The sequence below is a fragment of the Eucyclogobius newberryi genome, unplaced genomic scaffold, assembly GCF_026437365.1.
Source record: "Eucyclogobius newberryi isolate DKJ021-1_F unplaced genomic scaffold, fEucNew1.0.hap1 SCAF_11, whole genome shotgun sequence".
Lineage (NCBI taxonomy): Eukaryota > Metazoa > Chordata > Actinopteri > Gobiiformes > Gobiidae > Eucyclogobius > Eucyclogobius newberryi.
The window spans coordinates 19,831,028-19,845,097 of NW_027315735.1; the positions used below are offsets into that span (position 1 = coordinate 19,831,028).

A 14,070-nucleotide genomic window follows, 5' to 3' on the forward strand; every position below is an offset into this window, starting at 1 on the left:
GATTAAAGTAATTAAACAGTAATTAAATAATAAAGAAACCTTAAATTATCCGAACAGGCTGTTAGAATGTTAATTTAATATATTAATGTATTTATATACATTTTAAGATAAAATAAGATAATCCTTTATTGTCTTTATTGGGGAAATTTAATTGATACAACGCAGGTAGATTCAGAGGAAAAGAACAGATAACTTATAGGAAGTTTGAAAAACACTCTCAATAGAAGTCTACCCAATATTATTTCAGTCCTCTGTCTACTAGATGTACATTTTAAAATGCTCATCGCTCAAGGTAGTTCGTAAAATTAAGCTTTTATTTGCATGGAAACAGATGCAAGCAACAATAACTGCCTTCGCCTATCAAGTCATGAAAAGAGTTTATTTAGGTTTTCGTAGATTCAGGTCAGTCCAATCCCTCATTCGTCCAGGAGTGGTCCATTGAATCAAAAGGTTTCAAAAGGTTTTCATTCGGGCTATGTTTTTAAAATCAAGCTGTTGGACTACACCTGTTAGTGGACAGGCAGAGTATTACACAGATTGTTTAACCTGCATGAATCTTGCTTCGCGGTCTGGTGGTTCCAGCTGTACTTGATACACACTCAAGAAACACAACAATTAAGAGTTGGAAAGATAATGGTTTAATTTGAGCAGGACACAGTCATCATTTACATTTCCACTCTGATGTGTTTGTTCTTCTTGGGTTGCCGTCCAATCTGCACAAATATTAGTTTATATTACACGTACATTAACAAATCAGATAGATTTTATTGTGTTTTATTTAAATGGCACACACCTGATCCGAGCAGCACTTTTTAAATTTTCTGGAATGGGAAAACTTCCAGAAAATGACTCTCCTCAGTGACTCAGAGATTGCCACAGACATTTGCTGGGTGTTGTGCACCTTAGGGAGCATAGTAAGCATACTTGCAATTTCTTTAAGCAGTTGATGTGATGTTTTATTGTTACTTACCTTCATGCTGTTCAGACAAGCAATTCTAAAGTCCATGTTGCTACTGCAGCTAATGATACGAAGGGTTGAACTGCAGATTACTTCACATGCTGACAGTATCTTTTCTTGTTTCTTGAATATGTAGCAAAACCCAAATCGACATGGATGATGTTATATAATACTTCACTTCTGTTGTTTACACATACTTACTTTTTTCCTGTTATTCTGGGCTGTCATTGTCTTTTTGAGCTCATTTGCCATGGCATTGGTCACAGCCTGCTTGTTATGCATTAGAATCTCCTCTAGGTGGTGCTCTAACAGCACCTCAGTGGCTGTTGAACATACAGTATGAAAACTTGACACTAGCTGCTGTAGAAAGCAAAAGTCCCACCAGAATTTTGAAATTTCCATCAGCTGCGCCTTACCCATGATGTCAGAGATCTCAGTCGTAAAAGGGTCAGTGTGTTGCAGAAACAGGAAAAGCAACAGACTTTGGTCAATGGAGAAAAGTCTTGACTTTCCACCACACTCAAGACTGTCCACTTGTTCCACTTTATAGACAGTACCACCGCTGGGTATGATTTCTGGAAAGGGCATTTAAAAAAATTATTATTGATGCTTATTTAAAGCAGGCTATATACACTATATATACATTTGTGGTTTGGGTACATATTAGTGTTATATGTGCATTGTACAAAATAGGAACATGGCAAACAATAAAAACATTTTGAATTGGCACAAAAGTAGATATGTCATGACAAGCAACAACAACAACAAAATTACAGCAATACCATCCGGTAAACCAGATGTTGGCCACATTGGATTAAATATACAGGCTGTAAAACTTAAAGCCAGACGGGCTGCATTCTCAGTACATAAACAATACTGTGGATAATTGATTCTACAGCAAGTATAATAATACATCCTTAATCTCAAGGGGATTTGGGGGATCTTTGGTTGCATAAAAGTTAAAGAAATAAAACCTTAAATCTAAATACATACTAAAAAGGCCATTTTCATTTTGTTTACCTTGGAAACTCAAGCTGTCATCTTGTAGACCCAGTTCCTGACAGTTCAGATGAGAGGGGAAGTTCTGCACAAAGGCAGATGGGTTTGTAACTGGAACATTGCTGGGACTGTAAATCAACACCTGGTCACATAAAGTTAAAGAGGATATTTTGTTAGATGTTTTTGGTCAACAATTTGGACCGTTTGTAGAAAGATACTTTTATACATTATGTTTGACACAATAAAAAAAGAAAGAAAATCTAGTAGATACTGTAAAGGATATTTTAATTTGAGTAAGATTTGTTGCCATATTTGGGTACTGCAGCACACTCGGGCTCAGCACTGTGAGAAGCTGGAGGGTGACTGTCCCAAAAAGGCCCTGCTCCACGACTTTGGGAGGAATACTGAGAAGCAAACTGTCACCGATGTCAGGGTGCCCGCCATGGCAACGCTGTCCACTCTGAGAAAACTCTAAATGGCTGTACAAGAAAAGGAAAGGGCGGTTTTCATTTTTACAAAGTAAAAGTTACGGTATGTAGTCACTCACGCTGTACTAGAGTTTTCCAACTGTGTGTTGATAGAGTCAAAGTAAAGTGGTGTTTGGTCAGAACGTGGAACTCTGTGGTAATCTTTTACTCTGTAAGATATTAGAAATAAGTAGTATAATTATTTATTGAAGGTAACACCATGGAAAAATACACCATTAACTATATACAGAAAATATCACAAATTGTATCCCTGTCAATCTTTTTATGTCACTCCCTGTTCCACAGCAGAGCATCTTTAAATCTTATGAACAAAAATATTAGAATTTATTTGGAACAATATTACCGAAAAGATTAAAAGAGAAACTATATATAATGATTACAAAATGGGTGGTTTTAAATTAATATAGAGGCTTTATGCTTCTATTTGAAAGCTTAAAGTACATGAAAATCCCAATTGGTACACAAATGCTTTATTAAACCAAAATCATATTTTTTTTATTTATTTTTTGCAACAGAAGATTTGTTTTATTTAAATTATCTCATATAAGACGGTTCTTTTAAAAATTCTAATATGTATATGTGTATATATACATATAGAAGAATATTTGATTAATATTTGATTAATTCAGAAAAAGATAATTATCTCACATTTGTGCAGAATTGTAAAAGGTGTTATAATATGTATCGCCATGCAGTCTATGTTGACAAGTATGTATATAGGGGAATATTTACATAATGTGCACGTACATTGTTTTGTATGCTATTCTGTATGTTAAGCATTTGCATGTTTTTGCATCCTTTTACATTATTTTTTGTGTCCTCGAAGGAGCGTAACGTAAATGTGCATGTATGTAATTTTAATACTTTTGATGATGGTCATTGTGGCTGTTTATTTTTTGTTTGCCGTTGCTTTGATTGAACAAATTCCTGAAATTGCTGTCCCTTAAATAAAGAGGGTATGTAATTCAAAATGAGCAATCAGTTTCAATGACTCAAGCTTAGTAACAATTTAATACTCAACTAACTAATCCCTAATCCCATAATTTAGTAGTCACAAAGCCTGAATCATTCTTTGTTCATTATGAAGTCTTTGTTTCATGGTGTATTAAGGTCAGTTAAGTTATAGTTATTATGAAGTGGTACCAAATAAAATAACCAGTTGGATTCATGTGCCCTACCCAAATTCTCGTTGATAGAGTATCTGGTCACTTCGAAGTTTAAGATACAGTTTGATCTGTGAAAAAAATTGCTTATGAGAATCCCTTTTAATGAATAGATTTCATATATACTATGTCTACCTCCGCATTAGTCATGCTGAATGTGTGGAGAAATCTTTCAATCTCATGTTGCCACTTTGGTCTGGACATGTGAACATTCTTCATCTGGAAAAGCAAACAATGACTAAGTAAAACTGAAATCCATATCTTCTTTTAAAATGACTGTAGGTGCAGGTGTACCAGGAAAGACAGGAATACACTGAGCGATCCATGCAGATCAGTAAAGGCACACAGGTCTTCTATGTCAGGCTCTGGACACGGCCCCGGACAGGGATGTAGTCTTTTCATGACACCTGCAAAGACTGATGCAAACAAACAAGTGTAAATGTACAGGTCTAATGAACATGTAGTAAAATGAAGGATCACCTGGGTAAAGATCCTGCATTTGTATCCCTGCACACCAAGGGCCAGCAGCAGCAACTACAGAATAAAAATGATAAGTGTTGGGGGAACAGAAATGATAACTGCAACATCAATACGTGAAATCTAATATTTAAGAGATAAGTGACTCTAGTCTATGCATTTGATGAGTGGCTCGTTCACACGTGCTTTGGAACATGGGCCCCTTCACCTGTACAGCACAGATTGTGGCCCTCCGGGCTTGTCTCGGCCCATAAGAGAACCATGAGCCCTCCTTTGCGCTCGGGCCCTTCTCTTTTGGTTTGTTTAGTCATTAACATGAGCAGTCGAAGCACCTGAACGTAGCAAACAACGAGGTTAGCTTCCTGGCTTTGAGCTCCAAACACGAAAACTTCTACACAATGTGAATCATTTTACATCGAACCATTTAAAAGTGAACTTGTTAGTGTGGGTTTTAGAAGGCGCAGTTACGTACTTCTTTCAGTTCTACAAACATTCTTGTTGAAAGTGGCGCGGTTTCCCCGCGAAGACGCGCCGGCTACTTCCGGTTGAAGTGCGGGTCTTCACCATGGACGTATTATATTATGGTCTTCACCTCTTCCATTCATCCTCTGAGTCTTTTCCAATATAAATCAACTAAAATGACCTCGCTGCAGAGAGCAAGTTACTGATGGATAATCACTGGCAGCAGGTTAAAACGTTTATGTACAATGTAAATATGTGACCGAAGGAAACCTATATTTCCCTTATATATTATATATAATAACTATATATAATATTATAGTAACTACGCTAATAGTAGCATAGGCTACTAGTTCAGGTTCCACATCCCCAATAATTGTGCACAAATGTATGGTTTTACAGCATAAAATATAGCTGCATATAACCCTAACCCTAATGCAGGTACCGGGGAACATAAGGCTGACCCTTTTTTGTCTCAAAGTTAAAGGCTTAACCTTACTATAAAACAGACAAACTTGATAAACGTATTTACGTTTTTGTAAACGGGTTAGTTTAGTTTTTGTTATTTTAAAAACAATATTTTTTTATATATTGATCTGTACTTTAGCAAGTCAATAAGAACAATACGTATTAAGTATTAAGGTTCTTCTACTTTTCAAAAAATACAGAATAATTAAAGAATGGACTCCGAGTTATATTTTACCCAAATTTGATTACAGGATTATGGGAAACCATATCGTTGGGGGTAGTAGCCATGGGGTAGTCAAATACAGTGGGAGGTATCCTATTTAAGTGGACAAACACTGAATCAACTATTTTAGCAACTAAACTGTGTACATGGTCTTGTTTCCTACAGTTCCTTTTTTCTGCCATTATAGTGGAAACTGGGTCAATTTGCAGCTTTCTGGAGAAGAGTCTTATGGTCTGGCTTCATCTGATGGAGAGCATCATGTTGAATGGTGCTCTTCTTGCTCTGCACACAGATTTGCTACCCCAACCTTAACCATTGAACAACAGTCCATACAGCAGCTGCAGCTACTCCGGCCTCCAATGGCCAGTGCAGTTGCCAGTGCTGTGACATCCCACTGTCCAACACTGTGTTTCTGTTTACAAACACCTGGCTGCAGTCAACCGAAGATAACTGTTCAGCCAATCACATTGTTCCTTATATCCTCAGACTCCCTCCATTATGCTGCATTCATTGTGTGATCTCTGAAACTCTGAGAAATGATGTGCCAGTAATCATCAGACTTCCAAAAATCAAACTGTTTATGAAAGCAAATTGTAACCAGCGAAATACAATAACAGTTGCTCAACTTTATTTTGATTGTCTTTGCTGATTCATAGGAAAGATATGAAAAACCCTTTTTGTTGTGATAGGAGTATTGTGTGTTTCTTGTTGGGCAATTGCTGATAAAAAAAACAACAACAATATACCGGTAAGATGTTTTATTGTAGATAACTTAATTAATCATAACATTTTGTATTATTTGCCAAGTAGAACCATCAGTGTATAGTATCACAACATGAATGTGGCGTCAGTCCTCCAGGCAGTGCTCAATTTAACAGCTCTATTAGAAATGTGGCTGTGAGCGGAGTCAAGGTGTTTAATCCCAATTCAAAAATATATATATATATATATTTTTTTAAAACCATCACATTTTAGAATTTCTAAGTAACTTTAGTTTTTGTCTTATAGTTCATTGTGTAGAAAAAGGTTCAGTTGTAGTCATCTGTAGTCATTCCAGATGACTACAACTGAACCTTTTTCTACAATGGAACACTCCTGGACGAATGAGGGACTACACCGACATAGTGTGTTGTGTTGCAAAACAAGTAGAGAATAAACAACATAAACCCAAAAGAGAAAAAGTAGTGGGCAATTTAAGTTATTAGATCAAGAAGACTCCTCCATCCGTTACTTTCCATCTTTTTGGGACCACTCTCTGTATGCCCCAGGGTAATTGCGAGCACTGAAAGTACAAATAATAAAGCAGGCAGGGTTAGCTTTTCTTTCACAAATACAGACACAAACACACGTACTGTCAGTGTAAATAATAGACCCACTTCACATATCCCATCTCACGGGCCTTGTCAGTGGCTTTTGCACCTCTTCGGCCTATTTGACAATGAAAGACCAACTCGGAGGCATCCTTCTGTGGCTTGGTCACTCCATACGTGGCCTCGAATTCTTCTGGTGACATTGACAAAGCTGCCTCCACGGTGTCCACTGACGAATGCATTTAATCACAGCGGAATGAGCAAACAAAACATTATTTTAAAATTATGTTACATGCTTCAAAGAAACTGGTCTACATGAACAACAACTCCCCCTAACTTACCAGGGATGTTCACTGATCCAGGGATGCGGCCCTTTCCATATTCATCTACTCCTCTTACATCTATCAAGACCAAAGTGGGACTCTTTCCAACAAGGGCTTTGAGCTCAGCATAGGAAATATCTTTGGCGACAGAAAACAAATAAGCACATCTCTTAATGAGCCCAGCTTGACAAGTTATTCAGGTTGTCAAAACTGCAATGAAATCTGTCAACGCAGAACATTTGGATGGCATCAGGCAGAAAGACTGTTGTGTTACGCATCTCGTCTTGCAGCTAGGAATGTAACGATATGAAATTTTAGTGTTACGGTTATTGTGAGAAAAGACATCACGATGATAATGATAAGTCATGATTATTGAGTCTGTGACCAAACAACAGTGAAATATGTATTTACTGTCAGTTCCGTTGTCTAACATGTTACTATTCCTCAATAGTTTGTGACCGTCTTTACCAAATTTAACTTTCTTAAAAGACAAAATAAAGTTAAATTTGACAAAAACAGAGAGATAAGAAGAAGTTATTTACATGTAGGTCTATGTTTTGGACTATAGATAGAACTAACAATACTTAATATTGCTTCTTAAATGGTCACGATTATGATTTTATTTGTATTTAATATATTGTGAATAATCCCTATTTTCCTCGTTGAAGCGTGTTGACAATATGCTCACGTAATTTCATCTCATTATAGCTGAAGAGTGAAGCTGTAAGGAGACCTGTGTGCCGTTTCCCTGGGCAACTTCCTGAATGAAACGCGCTGAGTCATGGTTAGCCGGCATTCAGTCTACACAACTAAATAACACTTATATGATCAAATTATTATACACAAACATTATCAGCACTAAATATTTCACAACAAATGCAGTCTGGGTGATTAGTCTGTACAATTCTCCATTAAAAATCTAACTGGGCCTATTTGTAGCTCTATTGGAGCTTACAATAATGTTAGTTCGGGATGAAAAGAACAGTTTAATTGTAGCCAAACCAACCAAAACATGCAGGAATCTCACCAGTGTTTGCCATGTCGCGTGACGGACACCTCCAGGTCAAGGTGCGTGTGGTAAACAAAAGGTTGCGTTTTCTTCTTCTTCGTTGGTTGTTGTTGTTGTTGTTGGTGTTTTATGGCGGCAGGTATCCAAGTGTAACGTTACCGCCAGACTCTATTCTTTAGACTTTATTCTTTAGACTCTATTCTTCAGTTCAAAGCCCACGGATTCCAATCACACAAGTTCTTCTTCGCGTCATTCACGTCGTGACAAAATAGGAAAGGGCGGGGCTTGTACAGAGTAATTTGACACTGGGCCAATAAGCAACGTCCCTGTCATATGCACATTCCTTATATAAAACAATAAAACAAGTTTGTTCATACCACATACCATCATTCATTTATCATTTATAGTCAAAACACATGCTATATTTGTAAAGAAAGATTAATTTATTGGAAAGGAACCTCAGAACCTGTACAAACAAATGCAAATAAGGAGGAAATCTACAACTGCCCAGGTTTATTTGCCAGCAAATTAACCTGTTGCAGTTCTCCCAACAGCAAATATTAACTAGCCATACAATTGATTAGTATTATCCCACAACAATAAACTATATTCCACAGTTTCTTGAAACAGAAACATGTATTTTAGCACATTTTTAACCAAATTCTTCTTTTGTAAAATGCTATGTTAAATTAAATACCATCTGTGGTTTCATAGGGTTCCTCCTGCACTGTAAGAAGGATTTCCTAGTCTGTCATTTGAGTCTCTTTTGTTCTTTCGACAGATTCGATATTTGCAGATGATCACCACTCCAATGATGAGGAGCAGAAAGAGGACAACTGCGCCCGCTAGAACTCCCACCATCATCAGATTGTGGTCAGACGTTGTTGGGGGCTCATAGCGTTTACAGGAAAACTCAGAGGGGCTACTGTGTCCCGCCTTGTTCACCGCCTCCACACACACCTTAGTCCCAACTTTAAGGTATCCAACTAAACCTCTCCTCTTGGTGTCTTTGAATTGTTGGGGCTGTTCATCTCCTTCAGTTACCACTCTATATCCAGAGACAATAGAAGATGGTGCGCACCACTGAACCTCAATCTTCCCTCTGTCCGGCCCCTCGTTTACTGGTAGCAGATCGTGAATCCGTGGCGCATGAGGTGGCTCAGAGGCCCCACTCAGGCCGGGACAAAGGCAGCCGGTTTGCTGGGAAAGAACAGCACATGACGGCTGATCCTCTAGACAGGGGTTGTACTGGCAGAGCTGCGGGGGTTCCTGGTACAAAAAGGGGGTTCGCACTGAGGCAGGAATGCTTGGATTGTCATAGTCTCCATCGTAGTCGTCGTCTGAACCCAAAGCAGTCACAAAGAGGATTCGTGATTGAGTGACAGGAGGAGAAGTGGAGGCAGCCTGGGTGAAGAGGTGGGAGTTGAAGTAAGGCAAGGTGCTCAGGAAAAGCAGAAGCACCGCGAGATGTTTGCAAAGTGACTGCATGTCTGTGGAAAGAGATGATGAGAAATTTGAATTAATCACGGTGACAAAAAATGTCTTTATAACCCACATTGTGACAAAAAGCTTAATCACTCTGACAGACACTCACGATGACCAAATTTAGTTTGAAAGATAATTTTAAAAGTTTGTGAGTAAAGTGAATGAAAACCATAGAAAGGACTTACCCATACAAATCCATACAAGTACATGAAAGCAGTTTTGATGACTGAAAATATTTATAAAACCTGAGTTGTCCCCTGTGGTAATCTATTCCACATAAATAAACTCAGACTGCTTGGGGATTTTCTTCCACTGTTGGGGTGGCCAAAACAGCACCTCCATTTTTTGGAGGTGCTGTCGGCCCAGTCTGCTGTGTGGGAACCCAGCATGAGTGAAGTGTCCCTTAATGGGTTGAAACTGTAACATAAGGCATACTCTGTAGATAATAAAAATATTTTCTATGGAATGTGGTGACTAAAAGTTCCCTGTGGTGTTTTACTGTGGCCATCTGGAACGTCCCAATGAATGAGTGTCATGAAGTAAGTTGGGAAAAAGTGCTGAAAAGTCTTTACCTGCTCGGTTGTGGCGTTGCAGTTGGTTTGAAGTCCTTGTGTGCTCCTCGCGGTCTCCTTTCTGTCTCTGTTTCTCACAGTCTTATGTTGTTTCGCTCAGACTCTCCTCCTCCGCAGACCCCCTCCTTCCCTGCTTTTTTATAGGCTCACTCCATTCTTTTTTCTCCACACCACTCACTCCCATCAGCCCAGCCAACCAAACATTTGTGCTGGGTTTTTATTTGTTTGTCAGAATTTTTGGAGAGTGATGTGTTGAAACGGAGGGGTGTACAGCATGTGCCTCTGGGTTGCTCAGCATTAATGTAATGTAGCTGGTAGCAGTGGGAGGCAGGTTTGAGCATGTCCAATTGTGTCTGTAATCTCACAATTGTCTGTTTTTGATTACTCTGCCCAGAGAATGTTAAATGCTTTCTAAATAGTTTGCAGGTGCTGGTTGGGGCATTTTTATTTGAGTGGGGGAGGTGGAGAATGCGCACAAGTTTATCACAATTCCTGAAACCCTCATTGTGGCAGCTTGGATGGAACGATAAAGGCTTTGTGTTGCCCAATCGTTTCATGGGAATAAGCTGACAAATATCACTTCCATTTACAAAGTCAGTGCCCGTAAATATGTCTCAACTAGTTGTGTCTAATTATATTGTTTTATATTTTACTTATTGTGTTAAAGGGTGTGTACATATGGGTGTGTGCATATGTGCCGGGATGTGACACAAAAAATATCAAAATGACTAAATAAAAGGTTAAAGACTAAAAGGCTCAACTGGCTTCATATCATGAAAAGAATGCCATTTGCTTCAGGCCTTCCCCAAATTATGTCTGTTCCCATCTGCATTCAATCTTTAAAATGAAACAACAACAAAAAACAGCCTTTTTGACTACTTTGTGTAACCTTTCATAAATCAAATCGGGTTAGGTTTTAAACAGATTTTCCCACATATTGTACTGACTAGAAAATATATAGCACAATGTATTTATATGTTTCATAATGTGGGATAAAAGCTAAAAGGGTATTACTTGTTTTTGAGGGAGGACTGTAAATTTGCACTTAAATAAGTAATAATAAAACTGTATATTTTCCTCTTCATGATAATGGAAATATTGTCTTGATAAAAAGCCCTAGTAAAACTCAGACATTTGTTTTATCAACTTTCCATTCTTTTTTTTCCATTTCTGTTGGCTTTGCACAACAAGGTGGTACAGGCCATGACTTACTTATCTCAACATCAACACCATAGCCCAAAAGAAAGGACAAAGGCTTTACTTAAGCTCAACGTGTTTGTTATAAAAGTTTTGTTTTGATAACTCCTTGCACTGTATTTCTTGTGTGTTAGTCAATACTTACCTCTACTTGAAAAAATAAGTAACAAAACAAGATGCAGATGCAGCTAACTAACATAAGCAAGAGTTTTAGATGTTTGAAATGACCTCAGCTAGCTGTGTATGTTGCGGATAAATATTTATTAGTTTGAAAACTGAAGGAATTCTAGTCATTAGATAGATTTTTTTTGCACCTTGCATCCTGTGCGAGGATGTACGTGACTCACTAGTCTCTTTTTTATCATTGCAGATCTGTACTTCAAGGCTGAAGAGTAAAGCCAGGCAGAACAGGTAAAGCTTCTGATCTTACAGCTGATACGCTGACTGTTATGGCTTGGTTTTGATCCTGTCTGCCACTGACAATTGGAAAAGGTGTCCCATTTTTTGCTTTGGATCACAGGTCAGTGATTAATAAAGGGACAATAGAACCCAGGTATGAGACTTGAGTCCTGATATGCACACATTCCCTCTCCCACGCTTGTGCTTGCTTCTGGAGATTTAGGCTTTTTAAAAAATCAACACAGCTAAATACCCACATAAACCTTTTTTTCTTTTCAAAGTTTGTGAGCTTCTTTGTACCTTTGGGTGTTTTATTATTTTCAGTTTGCTCAGTTGATGTTAATCCTGTTCAATTAGTCGCCTTCTTACACTTGTAATTACCCAAAGCATGACCGCATTTCAGTGGCCCCCAAACGTGTGGGCCTCTTGACATCCCACTAATGTTACACAGACACTCATTCCTCCGTACCCACACCTCTCAGAGGATTTGAAGAATTCCACTTCAAACAGGAAGCACTACTATTGACTAAATGCTTAAACGTCTAGCGTTAACTTCACCTAAAAGGCATCCCGGGGTCTTCGTGTAACATGACCCGTATTATGTGAACAGCTATATATATTGTACAACAAATAGTCTGTTGATAGGTCTGAATCATGTTCGGGTCAGAATTAGAAACAGACGTGATGATGTAGGTCATTCATCAAGACAAATGTTTGAAAGATGTTTTATGTCAGGGACAGCAAAACAGAGGTATCTTGATACTCAAGCCACTTAAGGTGGATGTGTTAATACTAGTCTATTATTTAACTGTTCTGAATTCATTATATGAGAAATCAAAATGCCTGAACTGAAGCCATGTCATGTGTGTCATGTATATCATAAGCTCATAATAATTCAAATGTGACCATTATAATAATAATAATTCTTAAAACACATAATTTTCATCCAAACCGAGTTTATAGCCCTCACGTTGCCAGTAGAACCCAATATTACGTTGCAGTGACATCTAGTGGTGAATGTAAGTCTTGCAACTGTTGATTATATAAATTAGTAATTCTAATGTGGGGGTTATATTGCTAACATATTAGGCCTCTTAGTATTGCCACAAAGTGTTCGAGTTGTGTGAGAAATGAATGTAGCCCACCAAACATTTAGAGTTAAGCCTAATGCAAACATTAGAATGTATAGGAAAATACTGTGTCTGTGGCATTATTAAATAAAGTCTTGAGATACTTTTTTACAGTGACTTTGACTGGATCAAATGAGACACTGACCTTTATACTTTCGGGTCCTTCATCCTGTTTTGGCACTCAGCCACGGCAAAATATTATATTAGTTTTCTGATTTCAAAGAGCCTGGTTGTGTCGTGTGTAGTCCTGGTTTGTTCCTGGTGTGAGCCCTGTTCATCTCGATTTGAATGTGGTGTTACTGCATTAGATGAACGTGAGAATGGTTCCTAAGATAAGATAAGATAATCCTTTATTGTCCACACATGGGGAAATTTCCCAAGTTCCCAACCTTTAAGTGACCCCTATTTTACCAGTGGATATGTTAGAGACCCCAACAGCTTTCTCCCACCTGTAAGACCACTGTTTTATAAGGGAAAATATAGACCAATATGTTTTTTATTGGTATGTTTATATTGATTTTTAAAATCCAGGTTAGATGATGGTAGATTAACTCTGCTGTTGTCTGGATGGTGCACTGCTCTACCTGGAAAAAGGAAAAATGTATCCATCTTTAACAATGATTTTTAGACATCCATGGCCCTATTTCACAATAGAAATATGATCAGAGAAATATCACTTTACCCTTATTTAAACCTTTATAACATAGCTTTTAACATTTTTCAGTTCGTCAGTTTTCCCCCCCATTTTTATCTGTATGCAATATACTTGATATTCAAATTTTGCGTATATTCAAAACAACATTTACGATTTTATCCAAATGTCCTTAGATATGGCTATGAAGTAATAATAACTGGAATGTTCATAAATTGAACATTCAGCTTCCATTTTCTGTTTTGGTTCTTCTGTTGGTTATCAAATCAGAAAGTCGAATGAGCCTCACACCTTGGATTGTCAGATTCTTCAATACAAACCAATTGTAAATAAACCTAAATCTCCTTGATCTGAATACGCACTACAAAAGATACTGAATTATAGAGGTTTTGAAATGAGACATGATTATATTATGATATATTCATTGAGAGTAAGGAGTTTGTGTCTGCAGGTTAAGGCTGTTAAGGTTGTTGTGATAGTAGTACCTTTTTTAAATACATAAGATATGAAGGCTACTTACCTTACCAACCCTTAAGAGAAAAGTGTTGTCATGTTTTGTGCTGTGTTCAAATCACCATGATGCATGTACTTTCTGATAGCCGATGTGCTAAAAAATGCAATATTGGCCAACCAATAAAAAGGTCTGTCTCTAAAACATGTTATAGAACTGGAATTGTTATGAAAATATTTAATTTAACGTACCATTTTTCATTATTCAAATTGGGCAGCTAAGAGGAACCACTGAACTTTGACTGAGG

General features: G+C 37.7%; 3 protein-coding genes across 3 annotated transcripts; all 3 read right to left on the minus strand.

The window, feature by feature from the left end:
• Positions 1–665: 665 nt before the first annotated feature.
• Positions 666–4,599, minus strand: top6bl (TOP6B like initiator of meiotic double strand breaks). The gene is made up of 14 exons (XM_072432265.1): positions 4,558–4,599; positions 4,294–4,417; positions 4,089–4,142; positions 3,903–4,024; positions 3,744–3,827; positions 3,624–3,679; positions 2,505–2,594; positions 2,229–2,436; positions 1,979–2,099; positions 1,375–1,533; positions 1,160–1,281; positions 971–1,081; positions 794–901; positions 666–713 (listed from the first exon to the last, which is right to left on the minus strand). Exons 1-14 carry the CDS (start codon positions 4,576–4,578, stop codon positions 666–668), a joined length of 1,428 nt encoding a protein of 475 aa, XP_072288366.1. The 5' UTR covers positions 4,579–4,599.
• A 1,735-nt stretch (positions 4,600–6,334) lies between these two features.
• tstd1 (thiosulfate sulfurtransferase like domain containing 1) lies at positions 6,335–7,908 on the minus strand. Its single transcript, XM_072432266.1, has 4 exons — positions 7,896–7,908; positions 6,887–7,051; positions 6,612–6,774; positions 6,335–6,517 (listed from the first exon to the last, which is right to left on the minus strand). The coding sequence occupies exons 1-4, from the start codon at positions 7,906–7,908 to the stop codon at positions 6,463–6,465; spliced, it is 396 nt and encodes a 131-aa protein (XP_072288367.1). The 3' UTR covers positions 6,335–6,462.
• A 652-nt stretch (positions 7,909–8,560) lies between these two features.
• LOC140352218 (LRRN4 C-terminal-like protein) lies at positions 8,561–10,143 on the minus strand. Its single transcript, XM_072437687.1, has 2 exons — positions 9,935–10,143; positions 8,561–9,367 (listed from the first exon to the last, which is right to left on the minus strand). The coding sequence occupies exon 2, from the start codon at positions 9,363–9,365 to the stop codon at positions 8,586–8,588; it is 780 nt and encodes a 259-aa protein (XP_072293788.1). The 5' UTR covers positions 9,366–9,367; positions 9,935–10,143; the 3' UTR covers positions 8,561–8,585.
• Positions 10,144–14,070: the final 3,927 nt, after the last annotated feature.